General features: G+C 39.4%; 2 protein-coding genes across 7 annotated transcripts in view; both read left to right on the top strand.

Annotated features, from left to right (window-relative positions):
* The first annotated feature begins 9,940 nt into the window (after positions 1 to 9,940).
* eif4e3 (eukaryotic translation initiation factor 4E family member 3) lies at positions 9,941 to 19,778 on the top strand. The gene is made up of 7 exons (XM_034312176.2): positions 9,941 to 10,300; positions 16,203 to 16,275; positions 16,482 to 16,576; positions 16,686 to 16,746; positions 16,946 to 17,012; positions 17,466 to 17,621; positions 18,121 to 19,778. The coding sequence occupies exons 1-7, from the start codon at positions 10,125 to 10,127 to the stop codon at positions 18,165 to 18,167; spliced, it is 675 nt and encodes a 224-aa protein (XP_034168067.1). The 5' UTR covers positions 9,941 to 10,124; the 3' UTR covers positions 18,168 to 19,778.
* A 651-nt stretch (positions 19,779 to 20,429) lies between these two features.
* The window catches only part of foxp1a (forkhead box P1a), a 42,334-nt gene continuing 36,130 nt past the window's right edge, over positions 20,430 to 26,633 (top strand). The window contains exons 1-2 of one of the 6 annotated variants that reach the window (XM_034311901.2): positions 20,431 to 20,788; positions 21,745 to 21,913. The gene's annotated coding sequence lies outside the window, so the exon portion shown is untranslated. The other 5 variants (XM_053240787.1, XM_026921210.3, XM_026921208.3 and 2 more) reach the window with 5 other exon arrangements.

Consider the following 26,633-nt stretch of genomic DNA (forward strand, 5'->3'; position numbering starts at 1 on the left):
TATTTGTATACCAAATAACATGTTTTTATTACCCCTCATCAGTGGTAATAGTAAAAAGTTCCTCTCCTGTCAGCCAAAAACAGGAATCTGAGGCTATCATTGGCACAGACTCACTTAAACTGGACAGTTGAAGATAAGAAAAAAAACACCTGATCTTTTTCTAGTCTTGGTCCAGATTTGGTGAGTCTGTGCCCATGATAGCCTCAAATTCTTGTTCTTGGCTAACAGTAGTGGAAGATGATGTGATCTTCTGTTGTTGTAGCCCATCCACCTCAAGATTTGATATGCTGTGCATTCTGAGATACGTTTCTGCTCGTAAAGAGTGCTTATTTGAGTTACTATAGACTTTCTGTCAGCTCAGGCCAGTCTGGTCATTCTCCTCTGATCTCTCTCATCAACAAATGTTTTAGCCTGCAGACCCTCTGCACACAGGATTTTTTTTTTGTTTGTTTTTCGCACCATTCTCACCAAACTCTAGAGACTGCTGTGTGAAAATCCCAGGAGATCAGTAGTTTCTGAAATACTCAAACCAGGATATCTGGCACCAACAACCATGCCATGGTTAAAGTCACTGAGATCACACTTTTCCCCATTCTTATGTTTGATGTGAACATCAACTGTACTATAATATTAACAAAAAAAAGGGCAGATGACCCAGATGACTCACTCTTGCCCAGAATAAACAAGTTTAAAATACAGAGAATCACACAACCCCCACCACCATTTAGCTTCCCAGCAAAACAGAGAACAAATAAAAATCTTATCTGTTCAGCAAGAATAAAAAAAGCTAAAACTCCATCAAGTCCTAAATGCTTTTTTCCTCTTATAGAATTTTTCCTCTCATAGACTCTCACTCTGACTCCCATTTGCTTTGTTTACTCTCTCACATTCTTAAGCTATGGTGAGAGAGCCCATTCAATTAAATGGAAGAGGATGTGGTATGTGAAAAGGAGATTTGCTTCTGGGTAACTCTTCCACTGATCTTGAAGCCATGGGCCAATAGAAAACAACTGAAACTGAGAAACTGCTTATTAATACTCTTTCAGTACAACAGCAGTATGTAGATACATACTCTACTTATTTTTAGCTATTGGTTAGTGGTAGCTAATAAGCCCTAAATGCCCTAAATGCTGCTAAATGAACCTGCTAATAATATTACTAAACAAGCTAACACACTAGAGGCTCTTAGTGGTCTGCAAAAACTAGTCAACATAATGTCTGACTCACAAACAACTAGCTAGGTGGCTAAAGTTAGTTGTTCAATGAACCAGTACTTTCCCTCCAGAAACATGTCACACCAGAAACAGTTGCACTGTAGCTTTAACCAAAAGAAATGTAATTTTTATGTCTTAAACTGTAGGGTTTATTATTTTACCAGAATGGGTAACTATGGCCTCACACAAAGTGAAAGCTATAGTCAAGTGTCACATGCCTATCACACTAAAAACACAGAGCACAGCCTGAAACCTTCCTTCAATCATCACAAACACAATTCACATTTGCACCGATTTTGCTTCACCTAGACCCTGCCCTTTCGTGGCTGAGGTGGAAGCAGCCCTGTACACCTTTCTGTGCTCTCTCAACTGCAGATCACAAGTTTGATGCTGGAGACAGAGAACTACTCCCAGTTAAAATGGCACTGTAGGAATAGAGACATTGGGTGGAGCAATCAGGCTATCCCTTCCAGAGTATAATGGACCACAAAATTCAATCTTCCAATCATCTAATCCCAAGGCAAGCAAGGTGCCCATTATTTTATAATAGATTGAATTTTGCAATGGTTTACAATGGATCAATGGATACAAAGGCTGATGCTTTATCTTGCCACCATTTGCATCCAACATGGTTGTTAGGCAAGCAGAGCCTGAGCCAGGAAGCACAAATAATGGATGGTCTGAGACATAATGCAGCCAGCCACTCCACTGTCAACAAGCCTGAGTGAATGTGTGAGAGTTGGGGGGGGGGGGGGGGGGGGGGGGGGGGGGGGGGTGTATCAGCATCCAAACATCCCAGTTCACCAAACCAGGCCAAACCTATGCCTGTGAGCCCTTCAGATCTGCCCCTTTACCTAAGAAAAAACTATTAACAAAGGTCTTGACAAAACAAATATGTTTTCAGCCTAGACGTAAGCACTGAGACTGTGTCTGAATCCCAAACAGTAATTGGAAGGCTGTTCCATAACTGTGGGGCTGTATGGGCCTTCGCTATTTGAGGTACCAACCAAGAGCCTGCATCTTTTGATCGAAGTAGTTTAAAGGATTTAGGTACATAGCCAGTGCTAAGGGAAGAATAGATTATTTTTAGAAGAGTTTCGATTGCTTCTGGTAGTATCTATTTGAAGAAACATGAAGGTAATGGATCTAGTACACAAGCTGAAGATTTTGATTTTGAGGAAATTAGTGAAATTATTTTGGTCTCTCGAAGGGTAGCAAAACATTCTAATTGCTGATCTGATATGGTTATATTGTTATCTACATGGTTAATGATCATATTGTCTGGCTTTAAATTAATAGTTTGAATTTTTCCTGATATTTTCAATTTTATCATAGAAAAAAATGCATCGCTACTACATACTGATGGTGTGCATGCTTCTGTGGTGTACAGTATTAAATAAGAACTAGGATTATTTTTGTTATCTTCTATTAGGGTATATGTTGATATAACAGCACTAAGGGCGTTTCTATAGCTCAGGAGGTTCTCCTTCTATGCTGTGTGGAATACTCCCAATTTAGTTAGAGGCCATTTACGTTCTAATATTTCAACTCTTTTAAGGTGCGTGTGATCATTATACCAGGGTGCTAGTTTTTTCTCTCTAAGTGGAGCTACATTATCTAGAATATAGTGGAACGTGGACTCTAAGCATTCAGTTGGCTGATCAAGTTCTGGGGTTAGATGGTGATCCAGTCAAAGTTGATAATTCTGGGAGATTATTGATAAAACTATGCGCAGTAGCTGATGTGAATGTACCTTTGACACGGTTGCGTGGCAAGGTACATACAGTATATTATGACTAGGACACATTTTAAATGAGACAAGGTAATGATCTGAGATAGCTTCAGACTGTGGAAATGTGACTATGTTTTCTATATTTAATTGGTTTTGCCTGCTTTTCTGTTCCTTGTTACCAATTAGCTAAGCCTGGTCTAAGACTATGAGCTATGCTGCAAGAAATGAGAGCAGCACCTTCCCGAGTGGGAACCACCTGGGCACCACCTGGACATCCAGCAGTTCAGCGACCATATCCTGCTGTAAGCCACATTGCCACGCCACACTGGGATGGGGCCAAAGCATGGACATCACCTTCACTAATTTTCACACCTCTACAATATTACTCTTAGTAACCTCTGACTGACGAATGTGTATATCATTAGCTCCTATGTGAAAAACTACCTCTGAAAACCTATGCTTGCCTAAGGCCCTAAGATTACCTGCTATGTCCAGCTCCCTGGCTCCCGGTATACCCCTAACTAAAGCTGCTGGTGCTCCTAAAGGCCTAGCAAATTTCACGTGCCATAAGATAGAGTCTCCTATAACCAGAACTCTTTCAGGTTTCTCAGTGGTGCTTCACTGAGGAGAGCAAACCTGTTAGACACGTGAAGCAGAGAAAAGTGCTGCTCCAGTGGGCGAACCTTAGCTTTATTTTTGGTTTACCATTATGCCACCGAGTCATCACCCATTCGCCCCACTGTGGGGGCTCTAATGTCAGAGTTGGTGGATTGCTAACTCTGCCTAAGGCATCCAGACTTTCCTCTACAGAAACTATGCTGCTCTCACTCTCACTAACCCACTCTAGGGTCTGGATGTGCACATCTAATGCTGCAATCTTCTCTGTCAGAGAGCTAACTAATATACACTTATCACAAATAAAGCTATTACTAACGACAGAGAAAGAATGACTAAACATCCTGCAATTAACACACTGAACAAGCTGAATGTTTGCCACATTGAATGTTAAACGTACCTTAGTCAAAGATTTGTTTAAATTATTTTAGACAGATCTGACATGGATGGCCTCCCCTTGCTGTCTTTAGACAAAAAAAAAACATTCACTGAGAAAATGAAAATGCAACACAAAAGGAAAGTGAAAAATACAACAAAAGAACATGATAGCACAAAATTATGGATGAAAACAGAAAAAAAAATGTATAGTTTAAATGCAGACACAGGCAAGAAACTCCCAGAGAATGATTTGAAAACAGGAACTATGTATACGGGAACTACGTCCTGTGATGGCCTTTGTGATGGACCAGATGTCATTTCTTTTTCTGCCCCAGTGATGCCGAGCAGTGTGAGGACGTTGCAAATGACACAGGAAGCCTGCCATCTCTTCCATCGCCACTCTTCCACGAGCTCCTGATATTTGCCATGCTTCTTCTTATTCTACTCATTAATGTGGTCTTCCCAGGGCAGCTCTATCATTGACAGTTGTGTTCTGGTCTCTGATAGACTCAACATGTCAGGCTGTTGAGATATTGGTGTAATATTGGAAGGGAACTTGAGCTGCTTGCCCAGGACATATCTCAGCTGCCAATCTGATTCCTTGGTGAATAGGCCTGCTGGTGTTCTGGACTGTGGCTATGGCTGTCTTCTCACTCACACAAAAGTGATCTTCTTACTGGGAGAACAGTGGTGTTTGCTGGTGTTGATAGTGGTTGAGATGCTTTCTGCATCTGCTTTAAGCATGTTGTCATGACACCAGCAGTAGTGACCATCTCCCAGGGCTTTTTACCAGCTGCTGAAGATATGTTCAAGAGACCCTCTTCCAGGGAAACTCTTGACCCAAATGTGGAGATTTGATGGACTTGGCAGGACATCGTAGATGGCCTCGATCAAGAAGCTGGGGCTCTGCCTGCCTGTCTGTCCGTCCAGGTAATCTTCCATTTCAGCACACTCTCCTACCTTGCCCAGGCACCCTGTTGCTGTAATCCTGCTGTCTTGCAGACGTGCTACCTCCCCACCCGCTAACACCTCTTCCTGAACTAGTTTCTGTCTGTCCTTCAGCTGGGTCATGTTGTACAGGGGCTTGAGGGAGCCATGCCTCTGCTGACTTCTACAGCTGAAATCACAAAACCACACATTTTAAACACTGTGTACTTTATTTAAAATCATAATCTACAAAGATGTCATGATTGTACAACCTGTCGTTACATAGTGTTTTTAAGATAAGATAAGATAAGATAAACTTTATTAATCCCTGAAGGGAAATTCAGGTATTTATGCTGTGATATTCATATTACACCAACATGTGGAAGAAAAATAAACACAAACATACTGGTTTATTCACTGTCTCATGTCATGTTTTCTGCTGAACAGTTTTGTAATTTCAGCAGGCAGATTGCTACGGACAAAATAAAGAGAGACTTAGTAGTGTGAGCTCTTCCTCTTCTTGGCTTTTGTGTGCTTTACAACCAGTCCATTGTAATAGCACCTTGTTCATGATAGTTTGGCAGAAAACATTAATCTTGCCACCTACTATGGAAGAGTCTTCAGCAGATTTCCTCATTGTGTTCTTATATTCTATTAGATAATCCTAAATAGCAATGTGAGTTACAGACTGAGGGACATTTATAGAGTATACTAGAGAAGTAATGAGCAACAGTTGAGGTAACTGTCAGGTGGCAGAGATGGTTGCAAGGGCAGGCAGACTTTATTACAGCAGGTGAACAATTCCAAATCAACAGTCAAAGGCACAGGCTTGGGTGAAGCGATTGACAAAGAGAATATAAAGACAAAAACAAAAACCAGGAAACCAGAATAAGATGAAAAAAAAAAACAGACAGTGTGCACACAAAATAAAAAGGCTTGGTATTGTCATGATTAAACTCAGAGTGAGACTTCACTGTGTTTATGGATGAGCCTGGGTTATTTATAGGGGAGTGTGTGATTGTGTGATCAGTAATCAGGCGAGCGTGAATGTGATAGCGGCTGTGGGTGATGAGTAATGCAGTCTGGATCGGCCATAATGTGATGCTGTTTACGGATTCTGGAAAATTGAGTCCATGATTGAATCTGGTGCTGAGATGACAGAACACCCTGCCAAAGGGCTCACTCTGGGAGCTGAACTTTTTATGGGTCTACCTCTAGATGCACCCTTGCTGCATGAGTTTAGGATTTCCTTGACTATGTATGCAGGTTGATCCTCAGTGTCCAGAGGAGTTGGTGGCAGTGACGTGGGGCCAAAGGACCAGGAGTTATGGGTTTTAGTCTTGAAACATGGTCCAGTTTGTAGGTTACCTCATTGATACTTTGCAGAACTTCAAGGGCCCATCTGTGGGCCTTTTGTACCTGTGGGTTAGTTTTCAACACCCATGTCTCACACGAATGTCTCTGGTGGAGGGCCACATACTATGCCCTGGTTCATACTTGGGTGTTTCTCCACATTCCTTGTTTGATAGAGCCACCTACTAGAGACACTGGTGGGTGTTCTCCCATACTTACTCATTGCTTCTGAACCACGCATCCACAGCAGGTGAGTCAGTGGGGTTAGCGTTCTGTGGAAACAAGGCTGCTTGATATCCTAGGATGCATTGGAAAGGGGAGAGTTGTGTGGCTAAATGGCATAATGAGTTCTAGGCATATTCACCCCATGAGAGAAATCAAAACCAATCCTCCTGATTGTCTGCACAGAAGTTCTTAGGAATCAGCCGATGTCTTTATTGGCTCTCTCTACATGTCTGTTAGCATGCGGATGGTACCCAGATGTGAAACTTAAGCTGACTCCCAATTTGTCCATGAAGTGGCTCATGAATCAAGAGCCAGATAACACCATGGACTTTGATGGACAGGCAGAGGCATGAGTCTACCAGCAGGCAGAGTCTGTGGGACCTTTGCTTGAGCAAATGAGGTGCATGATGAGATGAATTTATTGATGTACAATACCATATTGGGCCACCAGCACTTATGTTGGAGGAGCTGATGTGTTTTATGAACCTTGGGGTGACCTAAAGTGAGAGAAGTATGGGCCCAAGCCCAACTTGTCTCTGAGGTGTAATGGCAAATAGATCTTGTCTGTAGGGCACTGAGGTGGCACCTGTCGCTCATTGGCCTCAGAAAGCTCACAATCGAGGTTCCATATGATGGTGCTGAAAAAGCATGACTTGGGGAGCACAAATACTTCACTGGGATCTTTAGGGGGTGCTGGGTAAATGTGTGATAAGGAACCAGCTTTGATGTCCTTGGATCAAGGGTGGTAGGACTGGTGAACTGAAAGCATGACAAGAATAGAGCCCAACGGGCTTGACAAGGGTTTAGTCTCTTTGCTTTCTTGAGGATATTCCAGGTTCTTATGGTCTGTATAAATGGTGAATGAATGTGCTGCTGCCTCTAATCAGTGTTGCCACTCCTCCAGCACTAGTTTGACTGCCAGGAGCTCTCAGTTCCCAATGTCATAGTTACTCTCTGCTTGTGATATCTTCTTAGAGAAAAATGCCACTGGACAAGGCTTTGGCCTCTCTTAGAGTCACTGGGAGAGCACAGCACTGAGTCTGTTCTCTGAGGTGTCTACCTCATCTATGAATGACTGTGAGGGGTTGGGATACTTCAAGATGGGCTAAATCCTTTTCAAAATCTTCTATAAAAGTTCACAAAGCCTAAGAATTTTTGCAGTTCCTTTATTCTGGTAGGAACAGGCCATTCCTTGACAGCAGCGACTTTTGTTTGGTACATGATAACTCCACTCTGGTTGATAATGTATCCTATGAATGAGACTTGGTGCACATAGAACTCACACTTTTCTCCCTTGATATAAAGGTGATTTTGTAGCCATATGGCCAGGACCTGCCTGTTTACTTGTTGTTTACTCTGCTTGTGAGTTTAAAGTGAGTGTGAGAAGATGAGGATGTTGTCTATATAAGCGATGACAAATTTCCCCAACATGTCTCTGAGGACATCATTGACCAGGCACTGGATTAATGAAGGTGCGCAAGAGAGCCCGTGTATGGCATGATACACTATTCTAATCCCCTTCCCTGATGAGGATATGAAGTATGTGAAACTGTGAAGGTCCAGCTTGGTGAAAATGCACACATGTGAGTTGAGATGGCCTGAGTCCACCCATTTGGAGGAATTGGTTGATCTCAGCTGCTGCGATTCTGCCCAAGCACCTGCTTGGTAAAACAGAATGGGTTGGTTATGAAGACCGTGAGCTTCATGGCTCGCTCTCTGCCCCTTCACCCGTGCCACTCAGCTCTGTGGAGGGTCCTGAGCTTCTTGCAAAAAGATGCTCTGGAGTACAGCCAGTGGTTTCTCCTCTTCACTCTCTTGTACTGCCATTTCAGGGTCTGACGCTGAAGGCGCAGCTGGTATATTTTGACTGTCATATGGACAAGTGTCACCCCACCTCAACTACTAACAAAATACAACAGATTCGATTATTTTATCTGTAACAGATAGCATTTGTTTTCAGTTTCTCTTTCCACTTCTCAGTTGAGCTTTTCCTTTCTTTTTTGATGTTTGATTTTTTTATATTCTTTTTTATTGTTTTAATAAATTTGGTCATTTGAATTTGTCTGCTGATTGCCAGCAGAGTTCCTCTGGCCTTGATCTCCCATGTGAGATGCATGTCTGCCCACTCACTGTGGATAGAATGCAATGTCTGATCACTTTTAGCATGCCTGCTACTTGCATTGATGGCAGGGAGTTTGGTGCCATCATTCTGAATGGTCTTGGGACTGCTCGGCTCTCTATTCATCGATGTGTTTGTGCTTGCTTTGTGTGGCACTTGTACAGGTCTGCAGCTCTATGGATCCATGGTGCTGCATTCAGTGTGGTGGTCCCCGGGGGTGCTGTGTCTGTGTGGGCTGTGTGAGCCATATTAGCGTAGGCCTTCAGTGGAATGCGATCAGCTATGCCACTGAAATTAGAAATTAGCTTTTGAATGACAGATTAATTGTTAGATTAATTGATTACTTTTGTTTCTTTTTCAAAAATTGTAAAGCTACCTTGGGTTTGAGAAAGGGCTATATATATATATATATATATATGAAACATATTTTTATGAATTATTAAATGCATTATTAAAAATATTATAATGCATTATTATGCCTGGAACCTCACATAATTAACTGAATCAACAATATAGCTACGAAAAATTAATTCAATTCTAAAATCATAACATGTTGCTGTGATTAATGGGGGAGAGAGTGTATGCCATCCCTCCCCCACCCAGAGAGCACTGCCAGTTTTGCTCTCTTGGACTCTTGGCCCCGGATGGCTGTGGCATCAGGATTGGAACTTGCTGTCTAGCCAGCATACACCTATGTAGGTGATCACTGAAACTAAAATATCATTGTGGATTTGTAAGTATCGGTATGGCCACTAAAATGGGACCTTCCTATACATGCTTCTTTGCTGGATTTCACAAGACTGTTTTTAAGCAATTTACTGGACATTTACACACCCTTTGTTAGATATATTGGAGGGATTATTTGTGTTACTCCTTGCAATTACAGCTTTTTATTTCATTCTCCAAATTTTCACCTAGCTCTCAAGCGTACATAGTATCACAAACCCTGGCTTGAGCATAGCCTTTCTGGGCATGAAGAGATGTATGAATTGTCTGTTTATGCATATTGTCTTATGAATGTTTGTATAATGCTTTTGCTATGCATTATACATACATAAAATATTTTAATATTGTAAAACTTTTTTCTAGATTAATTACTTTTATACATTATAATGTATCTGTAACATGCAAAGATTTTCTTGGAACCTGTCTCCAAAATGGCATGTGTAAGCTCTGAGACTTTTAGTTCAGTAACAGTCATAATAAATGTCGCCTCAGTTACAATGCCTTTGTCGTTTTGCAGAAAATAAACTATTCACAGAAAAATAGTCTGGGCATTCGCGTGAGTCTGCTATAATACTGTTTAGTTTATCTTTGAAATATTCCCCATACTCCTATTTTGAAACATGTTGTGCTTTTAGCGACTCCGGGCAGAAATCAGCTGCTCGCTTCACTCCAGCGCGGCTGTGGCTCGGGCTTGTTTTGGCGGTGACGCGGCGGAGCAGCCGGCCGAGCGGCAAATGAGTCAGCAGCGCCCAGAGCGTCGCTTTTTTCTGATGTGCCACTAAAACAAGCTCTATTTGCGAAACTTTACGCGTTGGTTACCAGATTATCAGTGAAAATGGCAGTACCTGCAGCCCAGAATCTGCAGCTGAACGCGGGAAGACGAAGCAGCCCTGTGAGCTCTTCGGAAAATAACATTCACATCGACGAGAGAGAATTGGAAAACATCACAAACAACGTCGAAGACGGGACTTCACTCCCATTGCATTCTCCATGGACCTTCTGGCTCGATAGGTAGGCTGCTCTTTACTCATCCCACCCATATTAATTCATTTAGGCCTGTGTGTTTTATTTAAGACTGAATTGTTGCCTGCCTTGTACATGTTTCCTAACAAAGGTTAGCTGTCCAGGCCCAGCTCTTCCCGACTGTTGCTTATCCAGCGACTCAGTGTTTACAGCCACTCAGGTGGTCCCTGATTCCAGCCTTTAACTCTTTTAATATTCATTTATAATTTATTCTTTAAGAGAAATGTAGACTTTGTCCAGCTTGTTTTAACATGATGTAGACAGTTTTACGCTAGGCACAATGTTTATAAAGGCAACATAGCTTCGTGCTAGGATAAAGTTAGCCTGCTAGCTAATATCAGTCACTTTGATGTTGTTAGCTAGCAACGTCAAAAAAGTAGGTCGACTCGCGCTTCAGTCGCAGGAGATGGCTACCTCCAAAACTGCAACCGAGTGCACTAAATAGTATGCCAAAATAGTACTTCAAGTACTACAGGTACCGCACTATTATGGTGTTCTGTGTAGTACTGTTTTGCGGTTTGGGACGGAACCGAAATGTATTTGTTTCTTTCACCTGACTGCCTCGAATACTTAAAGTTCCTCACTACTGGAGCAAAACGCCAAGTTCATTGTTTTCCTTTAAAAAAGAAACTCTTATTTAGCTCCTTCAACAAATGTACACCGTATTGAAGTGTATTATATTATTTTGATTGGTTTGTATATTGTATTATTAGGTAAACATGTTAATAGCAGAACAGTTTTCTTTATTAGTGTTGTATATTTAGCAGTTTTAATATTTAATCGTCACATTATGGTTCATTGATACTATTGCTAATCATAATAATTTGTTACAGTTCTAATCTACTTTATATACTGTTTTTGCCTGTATTTAGTTGTGATTGCAGCAACAAATGTAGTTAAAGTTAAAGTAAACTCTGAGAGCTTTATTGCGTGGTGATTTAAATAACACATGAATGTAACCTGAGACCCAAAACAGGTGATGACTGAGTGCTTAACCTGCTGTTAATACAGACTTTTCAGCAACAAGGGTAAAGGTTGTTAAATAGCAGGGGCTGAAGTCCTGTTTACACTTCGGATGAGCTATTGAGAGCTGTAAATGAATTTTGTTCTTCGTCTTTTGGAAATGTTTGTAGTATTACTATTCCGGATTGCATATATGAAAACCTGTCAGATGTGACAAGTCAGAAATATAAATTATGCTGATTAACTGGTTAATATGAGTTAATTCCAAGAAAACATCATCTCAATTCACCTACTTGTACTATGCACTAAGAGTATGTACTACTTTTTTTTTTTTTTTTTTTTTGGTGTGTGTGTATGTGTGTGTGTGTGTGACGGAAAAAGTACATACTTTTGAGTGTGTAGTAAAAGAGTAGGCGAGTACTGCGACATACTAACACACCATGTAATGGAAGAGAGCGTTGTTGCCAGGAAGAGAACACTGTCACCATAAACAAACTCCTCATGCATTTCAGCTTTTCTTGTATAATTTATTACTATATAATTTAATTTACCATTCCCTTGATTTATTTTTCCACATTTCATTTACACCTCTCTAAAATGCGCCCTTGAATTCGCAAAGCAAACCATCACAAAACACCTCCTCCATCACACAAGGAGTTGTGGGTAATATTAGCTGAAAAAATGTCCCTGGATCCATTCCTCGAAAATTTACCGGAAATAGTAGACCATCCGGGCACCTTCGGGATACTCATTTCAACATACTTCCATTTGGGACACACTAATTCTAATCTCGGATACTATTTAGGACGGATAGCAGGCGAATTGAGACACAGGGCATGACTGTATTTTTGTTGGTTCATATCACACAAGAATGAACATAGTGTTTTAAGACCTATGTACCTTTCAACCCTTTCACTAATTTTTTTGTTTTTCTGTGCCCTCTCCTTTTATTTCAAAATATCTCTTCATTTTTTCCCGTCCATTTGCTTGTTTTATGCTTGATTTGTATGCCATTTTTATAACTATACATTTATTAGACTTGTGTAATTATAAAAATTGCACTATTATTATTATGCTAGTTTGTATACCGTTTGTGTTCTTATTTTATTGTTTTTATGGTTGCTTGTAACATGCCCTTACATTTTTGAGAGCGCATTAATACGATCTTTTTAAATATTTTTTAATGCAAACATGCATTGTCATCCCGAAAACAAACAAGCTATTTTTTCTCATTGTTTTCAGCCTTCATACACTGTTGTTGCGCTCGACCATCTACACATTTGCACTCATGTAAAACTCTTTGTCATTGTCATCCACCACAATAGGTAAAACCAGAGTAGGCAGGTGGGTCTCGACTTGCACAAGTCACTTAATGGATATAAAAATACACAATTCTGAAAGTCTAAACAGCTGAAAAATTTCCAGGAAGAGAATGGTGAGGGAGGGGGAAAAAAAAAGAACTGAAAGCTTACAATTACAGATTTATGCAATTTGGTTAATTCCTTGTCAAGTTTCAAAATCAACTTTTAGATATACTGCAGTCAAAAGCCTTTCCTGAGTGTTTGCTAAATGTAACACCTGACCTGCATACCCACTATAAAAATACAGTGGTGGACCACTGATGCTTTCGGGTTGTTTTGAAGGTAGTGGTCCAGGGCTCTTGCAATGATTTAATTGATTTATGAATTCTTGATGAACCTGGTTGCCTCTGCCAGGAAGCTAAGACCTGGTTGTAGATGGATCTTCACATGATTATCACCCCAGATATACATTCCCCCTTAACACAAATGGTTTTAAGAAAATGCTGGTTACATGTTGATGCAGTATTTGCATTAAATGCAAATAACACCATAGGGTGTGTACCTGGCATAGCAAGCTCACTCTCATTGAACACTGCTCAATCAAAAGGTCATTTGTCTGAGTGTTTGGGTGATATGACCTTGGGCAGGTCACCCTAAAGTCATCCTGCCATCAATGCATGCAAAGTGAGCTTATTGCTAGAACATTAGCTGATGTGATAGCTAGCAAAAAGGTCACTTTCAGAGACACCCATTTCAAGTCAGCATGCTGCACAGGCTCAAGAAGGGTCCTTATGGGAATTCAACACAAGGGGGAGTTCCTACACCAGGTTCCAATGGGATCCAATGATGAGTGGAGCTCCCTTGGCCCCTTTAGAAAGGCAGTAATAAGCCTATGAGACCCTAGAAAGATACCAACTGTAGTGCTCTGGTGCACTGCAATAGTATGCTGAGTGTAAATTAATGCAGATGGGCCTCGGTTTAGCAGTTCCTAAAGTAAAGTCAGGATCCCGTCACTAAGGAAATGCACTGGGTCCAGCTGATAAGGTGAACAGTAGAGGAGACAAGGCCGTCTGCATAAACCTTGAAAGCGCTTGTCACGCTAGGGAGAGGCACAAGCTGACTTTGTACAGGAAAGCAACCCGTAATCTGCATCTGTGTTTTGGGGCAATGCGACCATGAAATTAAGTGTTGTGCATGTCCACGGATGTGAACCAGCACATCTGTCCCTACTGACATACAAAAAAGTGAAACAGGCTAAACTCTCACAGACCTGTAATTGAATAAAAACTGCCATCCTTTTTCTAAACAAGAAATGAAGAATATTTAGACGTTGGAACATGGAACCAGTTTGTGGTGTCCTAAAAGCCTGAATGGTCCGCTTGGCTGTGGTAGTTCTTCTCATTCTGAAACCTGTAATTGAATAACACGTTTCTAACTACAATAAGATGTTACTGATATTTATCTGTCACTGCATGAGAATATTATCAACTGCTTATGGCAACCGAATGAGACAGCCAAACTAAACTTCATTTTAAGTCCTGAATAAATCAATTGTAGCCAGACAAATTAAAAATTAAATCAAAATAAATTTCCACTGGTTGTCCTGCTAACTGAAACACTCAAATGCTAAATTAATTTTGCTTGCTGTGAGCGCACAAGACAAATGATTTTCTTTTGGCCAAAAAAAGTGCGGTTTTTGAGATTTGTCGGTGACATCCTTAGTAAACATAGTTAACTGATGTTAATTATATACTGGTCTAATGTTATCCAAGTCAAGCATAGATTTTATTTCACAGAACAAACACAAAATACCTTGACAGGAAGAGAGGGCACTGTGTCTGCGCATTTCAAGCTGGAAAATCGAGAGGAGACGAGAGATTACTAATGTGGGATGATGTGAAGGGGGGAGGTATTTGGACCTTTCCGTGATTCGCTCTATCTTGAGTAGAGCCCCAGTCCAAGTCGAAGAGAAGCAGTCCCATGATACTGCCACCACCATGCTTCACCATGGGTATGGTGTTCTTTGCGTGATGTCTTGTTTTTACTCCAGGTATATCTTTTATAATTATGCCCAAAAATTTCTACCTTATTCTCCATAACATTTTTTGCATATTATTTTATTATTATATTAAATATTGGCTTTTGATTTTCAGAGTTACACCATTTGAAAGTCTCTTAGTTGTAATCCATAATAATAAATGGACTGCATCTTAGTTAATGTCAGTCTAATTCCTAAATAAAATTCTTGATGAATTCTTCAGTCAGATTATAACCAAGTAGTGTCAGGTTGCTAGACTGCTTGGGTCTTTTTGCAACCAGGTTGAGCTCACTTGATGTTTTTTCTTTATTGCACTATTCTGAGTAAACTCTAGAGACTGTTGTATGTGAAAATCCCAGGAGATCAGCAGTTATAGAAATACTCAAACCAGCCCGTCTGGCACCAACAATCATGCCACGGTCAAAATCACTGAGATCACATTTTTAACTCCAGTCTGATGGTTGATGTGAACATTATCCGAAGCTGCTGGCTCATATCTGCATGATTTGATGCATTGACTGCCTGATTAGATAATTGCATGAATGAGTAGGTGTACAGGTGTTCCTAACAAAGCGCTCAGTGAGTGTATATTTTAAGGGTAGTTTATATTTTAAGGGGTAAGCGTCACAGATGACACCATTGACGTTGGGTTTGACTTGTTTCAGTTGGATTAAATGTAGTAATAACCATTTTTTTAAGTGTTTTTTATTTTTTTTTTAACTATCAGAAAAAATTCCACCCACAAACAAATACATTTTTCAGAATTGAAATCACTGATTGAACTGTTGAAAAACAGTCACCAAATTAGGCTCAGGTACCGACTGCCTCACATTTTCCACCTACAGGCTAAATCTGGCTTTCCAAGAGTCAAACAAACATTACCCACATGTACACACTTTCTGTGGTGTACAATACCCACAACACATGAGACACACACCTGTTTTCTCAGCTGGGCCATATACTGCAATGCCAGTGGAGTATTTTGTGTTACTATTTATGCAGACAAATTTGAGTTTAGGGTTGATACAGAGGCACAGTTACTTACGATGTATGATTAGACAGTTGTCTCACCACGGACTTTTTCAAATAACCAATTAAAACGCATTTCTGTCTCTTTTCCCAGACAGCCACTGTCTACTTGTTCTACTGGTTTCCTGTCTAAACCATTTTTGTATTAGCTGGGAATTGCCCAAGATGAAATTAGGGAGAAAATTGAGGGAAAATAACTTTAACTACAGTTGTGGAGAATGTATTCAGTGCAGCATAATATAGACATGCACCAGACTGTAGAGCGGATATGCACTTATGTTAATTTTGCAACAGTTGTATAACATAAGTGTCTATACTCAGCTGGTTGCTTATAAATCCAAACATTTCTGCAGATTGTAGTTAAATCTGAGTTCCAATATGTTTTATTATTTATGCTGTTAGCATGGAACAGTTCCAGCCACTGACACATCCTAGGGTTTTTGTAGAGATTTTTTTTTTTTTCTTCACTACCTGTTGTATTTTCTCCCTAGCGATACTAAGGAATAGATTATTTATAGCTGTTAATTTTAATTATTTTTTTTTCCTTTCTGTCTCTTAGGTCATTACCGGGGACAACAGCAGCAGAGTGTGAGTCAAATCTGAAAAAGATCTACACAGTACACACTGTTCAGGTAAGCAATATTAAATGTGTGGGTGAAGTTGAATGACTAATTACTAATTAAAAAAAAAGTTTCCTTCATTACAAACTTGCAGCATGTTTACATGAATCACGTTTCATGTTCTTTATATGACTGGTCTGTGACGCAAAACAGTGAAGGCTTTAATCGAATTAATCTAATTAAACCTGTCGGTTTGTGCTGTTTACTGTTTTTTATAGAGTTTCTGGAGTGTGTACAACAACATCCCTCCTGTGTCATGCCTCCCACTGAGGTGTAGCTACCACTTAATGCGAGGAGAAAGAAGACCACTATGGTAAAATTCCTGTAGATGTTAGGTATTATGCGTATTTCTATTGTGCTTGTGGTGCTTTTTGTTTTTCTGCTAATACATATTTGTAATCTTGTCTTTGTTTAACATGTAGGGAGGAAGAAAGTAATGCAAAGGGAGGTGTGTGGAAGATGAAGGTACCAAAGGAGAGCACAGTAAGTTTTTTGTGCTTAAACTTATCTGTTGTATGAAGGTTACATTTACAGTACATTCCTGTTCTTTTACCTATAGTGTGATGATATTTTATCAGTATTAATGATTAATTTAAAATCGTGCTTGTGTTATACAAGTCAGTGTGATACTACATTGCTTTTTGCTGAACTCTTTTTCTTTTTCTCCCCCTTCTCTTTTCAGTTAGCTGTGTGGAAAGAGTTACTGCTCGCTACTATTGGTGAACAGTTTACTGACTATTGTGCATCAGGTGAGTTTCATGACCCAGAGACAGTAAATGCAAGACATTGTTTTATAGGGGTTTAATGATTCATTAGTTTCTAGGTAAAAATTCTCCCTGATGTAGTGTGTCTTAAATCAGTAGCGGAGAGTGTTGCCACCTCACACCTCCAGGGTCACTGGGTCGATCCTGAGCTCAGGTTACTGTCTGTGTGGAGTCTTGTGCGTTCTCGCATGGGTATCCTCCGGGTTCTCCGGTTTCCTTCTACCTCGAAAAATAAAACATGCCCCTTGGTGTGAATGAGTGTGGGAAATGAATTATATCACTTAAGTTATAAAAGTCAGTTCTGAATCAAATTGAAAACCAATGAGTCATAAATCTAATGAATTCACAGATTCACACCTCTACTGTTTTACAATTCTCCACACAAACTACTTTTGTGCAATAAACGTAATGTTAATCTGAGATTTTGTTTTCTTTTAGAGGATGAAGTTGTTGGTGTAAGTGTCAGTGTGCGAGACAGAGAGGATGTGGTTCAGGTTTGGAACGGAAATGCATCTTTCGCTAATGAGGCAAACATTTTAGGAAGAATCTACGAGCTCCTTCCACAGATATCTTTTAAAGCAGTATTTTATAAACGTAAGTTACAGGAGCAAACCTTTTCTTCATAATTTTCATATGCAGCATTTGAACAATATTCAGTATCTTGTTTTAAGTTCAGCATTATCTACAGGTCCATAAGTATTTGGACAGGGACACAATTTGTGTAAGTTTGCCTCTGTACACCACCACAATTTATTTGAAATGAAGCAATCAAGATGTGATTGAAGTCTAGACTTTCAGCTTTAATTTAAGGGGTTTAACAAAAAATATTGCCCATGGCCAGTTTTTTTTTTTTTTTTTTTTTTTTTTTTTTTTTATAAAGAGTCCTTCCATTCTTTCAAAGAGAATTGTCACTGTCCACATGCTTATGGACCTGAGTGAATATGTAGAATATATCTCTTATCCTGCCTACTTAATTTTTTTGATCATTTTTCATTTAGTAAGTTATTTGTGAATATTTAGAGTTACTTAGTAAATGTATTTTGCTCAGGTAATACACATCCTAAGATCTAAGAACTTCTGGTTTCTCTTTCAGCGCACGAGGAGCACCACGCATTTGAAGGTGGTCGTTCAAGACATTAGCAGACTTTGCACATTCAGTGTCTTTCCTTTCACTGTCTCATTCTTCGACTGTCCTTAGAAAATGGACTTAAAAAAAAAAAAAAAAAGATCTCACACCTGATCGGAAGTGTTTAACTGCTTTACCTTGCAGGAACTGAAATACTTTATGTTACAGATCAGTTCTAATTTTAGGTATTTTAAGCTTAGGCTACAGAAAATCCCTGTGGCTAATAACTGAAATGTGGTCTTGGCTAATAACTGTCTCACAAGGTGATATTAGGCAATATCTATATTGTTCACACAGAATATGTTTTATCACTATAGAGCAATGTTGCCATGAACTTTTTGTGTTTTGTTCTGATTTTTCTTTCTTTTTTTGTCAGTTAAATGTTACCCAGTGACATAATTGCTGCTTTCCCCTGTGTTAGCCATGTTAGAAACTTGACATTTCCTCAGCCACAAAATTCTGGCGCCTTTTAGGTTAGAGAATAGTACGTGAGCTCTTGTATGGTTTATGCGAACATGTTGCACATTTTTGGATTTTTTTTTTTTTTTTTTTTTTTTTGCTTCAGCCTGAGATGTAATCCAGTTACTTTACCTTTTTCTGTTTTCATTCGTTTTTCCTTTTTAGGCACCTTTCTGTTAATTGGATTTCATATGAAATTTAACATTTTGTATTTACGTCATTCTTGTCCTTGTCAGTAGTCCTGTGTGGGAGTTTGGTGTGTAATGCAGTTAGAATATTTCAGAGTTTCAAATTACTAATCTAGAAAGAACTAGGACAATTTTGTAGTAATTTATACACATGTTTAACAGCCCTCTCTTTAGCCATACTGTATGAATGGTGACTTTCTGAATTTTGTTTGATGCTGTATCAAGTTGGAAAATGTCAGGACAGTCCAATTATGAAACTGATAAATACCTGTGTAAACATTTAAGTGGATTGAATGGATGTGTTTAGTTTTTCTGCACCAAAGAGATTCCCCCGCCCTCTCTCCTCAGCTCATGTTGTAAATTCTGAACATGTGAAAGCGCCACTCCTCATGTCTGATGCGATCTGTTTAGAAGTGCACATTAGAAGCAATGGCTGCAGTCTTGCCATATGTGTAGTTAAGTCTAATCAGTGTTTACTGGTCTTTTCAGACATCCATGCAGTTTTAGATCACCTTTGATTTTAGTGTGAGTTATGTTTTTAACATTAATTGTCAAATCCAAAAACTACAAGAAGACCTGGGACTAAATTCTGACCCTGGTCACTAATGTGAAAATGCACTGGAAGCACAATTGTGGGTTTGTCCTTCTAATGGGCACGTATGTGGAAGCGGATATGCGCATGCAGCTGACTTTTCATATGTACTATAAATCTTTTTATGAAACACAAGTACAGAAATGGATCTGTTTATTTTTCTGAGCATTCTTGTCAGTAAATTCAGGGCCCACAGTCAGGATGCGAGACCTCAAACGGATTGTTAATCTTCTGGAACGGTGCCTTGTGTTCTCCCAGGGTTTCACTCATAGAATATTCTGGTTTATCTTTATGTATTTAATCAGTTATGATGTAAATTGATTTTTTTTTTTTTTTTTTTTTGCTTATAGGTTTTGAAATATTGAATAAAGACGCATTTTTGAGGACATTGAAAAGTGTTTTTTTTTTTTTTCCTTCTTCCCCTCCATGGTTCAAGTGATGTTTATCAGGAAACAGTGCACCACAGAGTGGCGCCACACACCGCGCTAACATCAGCCTGGTGGCATAGTTTCAGTTCACAATATGTTTAATCCATTAAGCTTGTTTATAATTCGCTTTTTTTCCATTTTTAAAATGCAACATCTTTCCACGTGCTAATAATTTTGAAGCTGTTGAACAAAGCTTATTTAGCTTGGACAACAGGAGAACTGCTTGCATTACACTGCCCTTCTTTTGGTCTTTTTATTGTATTTCTGTGACAAGACACTAATATAATAAAGTATGTGTGTGTATATATATATATATAATATATAATGTGTGTGTGTGTGTGTGTATAAATATATGTGTAAAAAGCATCGACTTTGGAATGGATTCAAGATCAGTGTGTGTGTGTATTTATATGTATGTGTGTGTATGTGTGTGTGTATATATATATATATATATATATACATACATACATACAATGTGAGTGTACATATAATTTATGTGAAAAAGCATCAACTTTGGAATGGATTCAAGATAATATATATATAGTGTATGTACTGATGTTGAATCCTTTCCAGAGTCGATGCTTTCACTTTGTGATTCTGCTTAGCAGGTGAACATGACGTCACGATTTGAACAGATGTCCTGAACTTACAGGAAAGAACAAACCCAGCGTGAAAGTCAGTTGGTGTAGATTAGACAGTTAGCAGCTCGAAAGCGTCGAGCACATGCTTAAAAGTGTGTTAACTGGAAGACAGGAACAGGGTGTGAGTTGTTCCAGTGTGGGTGTCTCTAGTTCCTGGAGCGGAGGAACACATTGTTTACATTGTAGTGCGTCCTGCTCTGCGCGAGCGCGGTTTCAGTAGCGCGAGGCAGCGCGAGCTGCGTGTGAAGCTGTTCCTGCTATTGCTGCGAAACAAATCTCTCTTCAACAAAGTTTTGCCAATACCTCCGTTAAACAAACTCCATTCCGGTGAGTCCGTACAGCTCGACAGCTTTGCCTTACAACCTTTTTGAGCCGTTTAAAATCTCTATTTCCAGCTTGGCTCTCGGGCTAATGTGACCCAGTGGATATGCGTGGCTGTATGCTAAGCTAGCTGAGTGGACATTGTTAGCTGAGCTAGCCCATACAAAGTGCTCGCGCGCTGCTCCTTCAGAGCGTTATTGAGGTGAAGTGCTGAATTGGTGTTCTCAACAGCGTTATCTCTCTTAATCATGTTTGTCCAGAGGTTACATACAGCTCAGTGCTGCCTAACACATGCGCCTGCTGTAGAGAAGAGTTGAAGCGAGCAGTTTGGAAGTTAGCTAGCTTAGTTGTGCTGAGTTGGGGATAATGGGACAGACCTCTTACATGTGACTATACAGTAAGTGACTGTTTCCTCAATAAAACCTTTATACCATTTAGAGACAGATTTGCAAAACAGCTCTCTTAACATCTTTATTTAGCAGTGGATTGCAATTTGGCTTATCCACAGATCACTCTATTTCCTATTCATGTTATTTATTATCTATTATTGTTAGCAAACAGCTCATGACACTGGCTTATCCACCAAAAGACAAATGCTAATTTAGACAAATGGACATTGTGAGAAAGCAGCTTTACAGATTTCCAGATAAAGATTTAGATTTATCTCTAATGAGCAAGCCAGAGGTGATGCTGGCAAGGAAAACCTCTCTGAGATGACATGAGGAAGAAACCTTGAGAGAATCCAGACTCAAAAGGGAACCCAGCCTCATCTAGTGCGATTATAAATCATTACTCTTCTACCACTGTATACCATATAGTCAATCAGTGTTAAGTGTGTTGGGAAGATCATCTGTATAAGCGTCAGGGTCATTTGTAATTTCAGTAGAGTTTTAGCTTTAAGTCTGTAATATCCAAGTTATCAACTGTATAATAAGTGAGACTTGTGCATAATTTTTCACAAGGTGAAAGAGGTTTCAAGCAGAAGTAGAGTATCAGGACCAGAGGGCAGGCGTCTCATCAGACAGCAGGAGTAACATGACATAATAAAGGTTGATGATAGAGTCATCTGTTTCATGGCAATGCAAATGCTGAACTTCTTTCTTTCTTCGTTGTGGTGTTACACTGGCAGTGGTAAGTGCTGAAAACTACTTGATTGATCTGATCAGCTACCATTTACCACAACACAGACTGAGCTGGTCAAACTGGTAGGCCATCTTTGGCATTTGGTAAGTGCTGATAGAAAGGAAACAGGTTCTGCTCAGGGCAATTAAGTTATTTTAAAGAAAATAGCATTAAGGTAATTAGAAAATTCAGTTATGTATTTGGTCTGGTCTGTGAGCTCGGCCGGTGTTTCGGCAGCTGGTAGCTGGTCAGACCAAGCCAGGTTTTCCAAAAGGGAACATGGTTCTGTGCTAGTAATTAAAAGGTTGTTAGTCCAAATCCCAAAGCCAAAGATCCACTTAAACCTTAATTTCTAAGATGTGTACTTGGATTGTAGTCTAGCCTACTTGTAAATTACTTTGTATAAACGTAAGTGTCTGCCAGGTGATTAAAAGCATCGACTCCTGTTTGAAACGACTCCTTTGCATCTGAATGGCTGGGAACCAGGTGTTGCTTAGCCTGGGGGCCTGAGATCTCAGAGCAGTGCTCTTACCTTTGATGCATTTGTTTTAGAGATTTCTCCTTTCAACACAGACCACCAGATATTTTTAACCCAACATTCATGGTGGTGCGGCTCTTTGCAGGTGTTTCTGGATCATAAAAAAATGAAAAGTGTGTGGTAACTGTTTAATAAAGATCCTGCAAGGACAAGACGCTTGCAGTTACATGCTTTAAGGTACTACTTTAACTCCTATGTTGGAGAGACACTTGAGATGATGTCGGTTCGGATAGTAGTTTGGTTAAAATGCTTTATTCACTGGAGCTGAAGCTAACTTTAGTTTTGGATTGTTTCAGGGTATGACTATAGAATGTGCGTGGAGTGTTTATGACAGTTTGACAGACTGTGTATTGTTTGCTTATTAAGGGAGTGTATGATTTTGTAGTGTTTCCTCTGTGTGTGTGTGTTGTGATTGTGGTGTGGGGGTGGTGGTTTGGCCATGCAGGTTTGATTGTGTTATAACGTGCACAGTAAATATGCAGTTTGTCTGTTGAAAGATTCCTTCTTGTGTCCTTCTCAATATATGTTATGGAATTTTTAAAACAGGTTAGATTGCGTCTTGCAGAACATCCTTACAGGCAAAAATGAGAGAAAACACTATTTTTGCATTGTTTTGATAAAATTCCGAAACCTAAATGTGTTGTATGGAGTGTGGCAGAACATTCATACAGACACAAGCGAGTGTATAAATTCCTTCAATTTAAGGGAAAACTCAGTCGTAGTCCTCATCCCTTTGTAAGAATGTGTCTGAGGTTGCACATAATGTTTGTGCCTTAGATCAGCAAGTTGTTGACCATCATTTGTCTGTAAGCTGTTAGGGTTTTCTTCACATGATTATTCGAATATTTCTCAAAAGGTTTAACTGTGAGTTTACCTGTACGTTGTGCCAGCAGGAGAGTTATATGACCACTTTGCACTGCACTTTCATTTGCTCAGTTTTGTCAGTGTTTCCACTTACCTACGTGTTTAAGATTCTGAAACGATAGTCTGTCATCAGTTCATGCAAGTCAATCCATTTAATAAAAGCCAATGTGTGCAGTGCATCAGGCAGAGGAATTCAGAATGAATAATGCATGCTCTAGTTACATCGAGATGTGTCACACGACCGCAGAGCTTATTTTGTTTAAATATACATACCAAATAAAAACTTTCGTTTTGCAAAAGTCAAAAGCGAGTCAACCTCCTGAGCCTGCTTGTCCGCTGGGCAACTATGAATGAAAACAAATAGTCCGGACGTGTAATTTTCTTTTCACCCAGGCTACTGACTCGTCCAACCTAGCTATTCATTTATATTGTTCAAATGTGCTATGTTGGAATTAAAACAAGAGGGCAGTAAACACGAGCACCACTCGTTTTGTAATTTGACCACGAAATTGAACAGTGATGCACATAATTTAGCATCCGTATTAACTGAGCTGATGTATTTAAGACTAATAAGGAATCACACGATCCCACCATGTCATGTGACCTCCATAGAGCTGATGCTAATAATTCCTCATATCCGGCGAGCAATAATGTAGATGGTTCTTGAACTCTGTAGAGGATGTAATTTTGGCTGTAATTTAATTTTACCTTATTTGGATAATTTCTTTTTTTTTTTTTTTTTACTGTCCAATAAAACCAGACATTTATCTACAAGAAAGAGTAAAAAAAAAATGTTTCACAGCATCAAGAAATGTACATCTGTACACTGAACGTACTACATATTCGTACGTAATATATGTATAATATATTAAAAGTGAGTGTACAGAAATGCTATAAACAATGTCTAGAAACGTGCAATTAACCTCCCGGCAGAGGCACCCAGGTTTTTCGCTAAAGTATCCTGGTACACAGTGAATTCATGATCAATCTTCACAAGAGCCCCTGAGCCACTAGTCACCAAACAGCCGCAGATCCTCGCCGATCCACCTCTATATATTACAGCGGCTCTCAGGTGTTTTTTCTTGTATGCAGTCCCCTTTTATTGCTGAAGCTGCTGATGGTGTGCATGACCACAAAGTCACGATGCCCTTTGTAGTTCTAATGTTTGTGAGAATGTGAGATTCTCTCAGGAAGAGCTCCTTTCTTTGTAACGTCGCCAAACAGCTTGTTGTTATGAAAGCGAAAGTTTAACAGTTGATTTTGAAACCCGACAACCGCAAGATTCGGCTAAACTGTAATTTTTAAACTTGATCGTTGTGCTCTCTTTCCTTCCTTCACTGTCTTTCTTGCAGTGTGGCCAGACGCTGTCCTCATGTGTCCCGTTCCTCGCAAAATGTTTTAGACGTAGATCTTTTTGTCTTGGCCCTCGTTATGCTTAGTGGTGATTTTTGTAAACTGTTTTTACCTGGTTTGTATGTCCTCAACAATCTTTCTCTTTTGTGTTGAAAGTTCTTTGTTTTTTCATAAGGAAATGGATGACGAAGATATGTTTTACGATATGTGCACCTCATATTATACCCCAGGGAAACAGGACATTTTCAAGAATGGCAATTTGTTTGCGTTTATTTACAGTATTCCTTGTCAGGCGTGTCAATAAGTTTGGGACATACAAAATACTATTAAAATCACAGGCACAACAGATTCTGGTTGGACAAAAACCCAGAGATACTTTGGTAGTAATTACATTACCACATCTCCACCTGTAACTAAAAGAGTTTCAAACCAAATAGGTTTTAATATGCTTCCGGATCCAGTGTTTTGCAGTTAGCAGTTTTTATGGTGATTGTTTATGACCTTGAATGTTTGATGGACAGAATGAGATAAAAACTAGGCTTGTTGCATCTTCATCTTATTCCACTTCATAATGGTTAAAAAGAGGTTTTGTTCAGCCAGAATGTTAGTTTATATAGGAATATCTGCTTTCCTTTGAGTTGGTCAGAAGTTTCTTGCTTGTCTCTGGTACCATACTACACAAAAATCACACTCCTGAGACCTTTGTGAAAACGGATATGCTGCAGAGAATTTGCTGCCATTATAATTATTGTCCTGAAAGCATCTTAAAACGGATTTTACATTCTTTCATATGCTATAATTAATTCCTGCATTAAAAGGAGGATGTTACTTTGAAGTTTGGCTGTATGTGTCAAACAAAAACCCAAATATGTACATATTGTAAAAATGAAAATAAATATATATACTCAACTTTTATAAACAAACAAATAACCTGAGGTGACACCAACAACAAAAAAAACACAACAGATTTCAATATGTAGTAATTTTTTCCCAAAAAGTAAACCAACATTCAGAAACCAAGTGGGGAAAAAATAAGCACACCCTTCTTACTTTCACAATCAATAAGAGAGTAATTAGCAGCCAGGTGTTATGAAATAAATGCACAAGATTAGGTAATCATCAGGAAGTGTGACTACCTCTATAAAAGGAGAACTTTTGGCACATCATGGCAAAAAGAAAGGACATCAGACATGACCTCAGAGAAGCAATTGTTGCTGCTCATCAATCAGAGAAGGGTTATAAGGCCATCTCCAAGCATTTAGAAATTCACCATTCTACAGTGATTAGGAATGTTTACAAATGCAAGAGTTACATCGTGTGACCTACATGCCTCTGTAAACACATTAAATGTTCATGACAGCACAATCAGAAAAAGACTGAACAAGTATGGCCTTCATGGAAGGGTGGCTAAAAAGCCCCTTCTCTCCAAAAAGCGAAAACCAAACACAGCGTATCAACACAAACACCTCATACCAACTGTCAAGCATGGTGGTGGAGGGGTGATGATCTGGGCTTGTTTTGCAGCCACAAGACCTGGGAAACTTGCAGCCACTGAAACAGTGAAGAACTCCACTTTATACCAGAATATTCTTGAGACAAATGTGAGGCCATCTATCCATTTTTTTTTCCTTCCAAAGAAGAAAAAATGAAGATGTTGGAATGGCCAAGTCAAAGTCCAGACCTCAGCCCCACTCAGTTGCTGTGGTAGGATCTTAAGAGAGCTGTGCATAAATGAATGCCCTCAACTGAAGCAATGTTGTAAAGAAGAGTGGGCCAAAATTTCTCCAATGATATGAGAGACTGATAAACTCCTACAGAAATCATTTACTTCAAGTTATTGTTGCTAAAGGTGGTTCTACATGTTATTGAATTATAGGGTGTACTTATTTTTTCCCACCTGGTTTCTGAATGTTGGTTTACTTCTTGGGAAAAAATGACTACATGTTGAAATCTGTTGTTTTTTTTGTTGTTGTC

The sequence above is a fragment of the Pangasianodon hypophthalmus genome, chromosome 16 (genome assembly GCF_027358585.1).
Source record: "Pangasianodon hypophthalmus isolate fPanHyp1 chromosome 16, fPanHyp1.pri, whole genome shotgun sequence".
Classification (NCBI taxonomy): Eukaryota; Metazoa; Chordata; class Actinopteri; order Siluriformes; family Pangasiidae; genus Pangasianodon; species Pangasianodon hypophthalmus.

Excerpts from the sequence above, each read along its gene's own strand:
- eif4e3 (XM_034312176.2), top strand. The coding sequence starts at position 10,125 with ATGGCAGTACCTGCAGCCCAGAATCTGCAGCTGAACGCGGGAAGACGA. Across the intron at positions 16,276-16,481 it reads ACACAGTACACACTGTTCAG|AGTTTCTGGAGTGTGTACAA; the intron begins GTAAGCAATATT and ends TGTTTTTTATAG. Across the intron at positions 16,577-16,685 it reads GGAGAAAGAAGACCACTATG|GGAGGAAGAAAGTAATGCAA; the intron begins GTAAAATTCCTG and ends TTTAACATGTAG.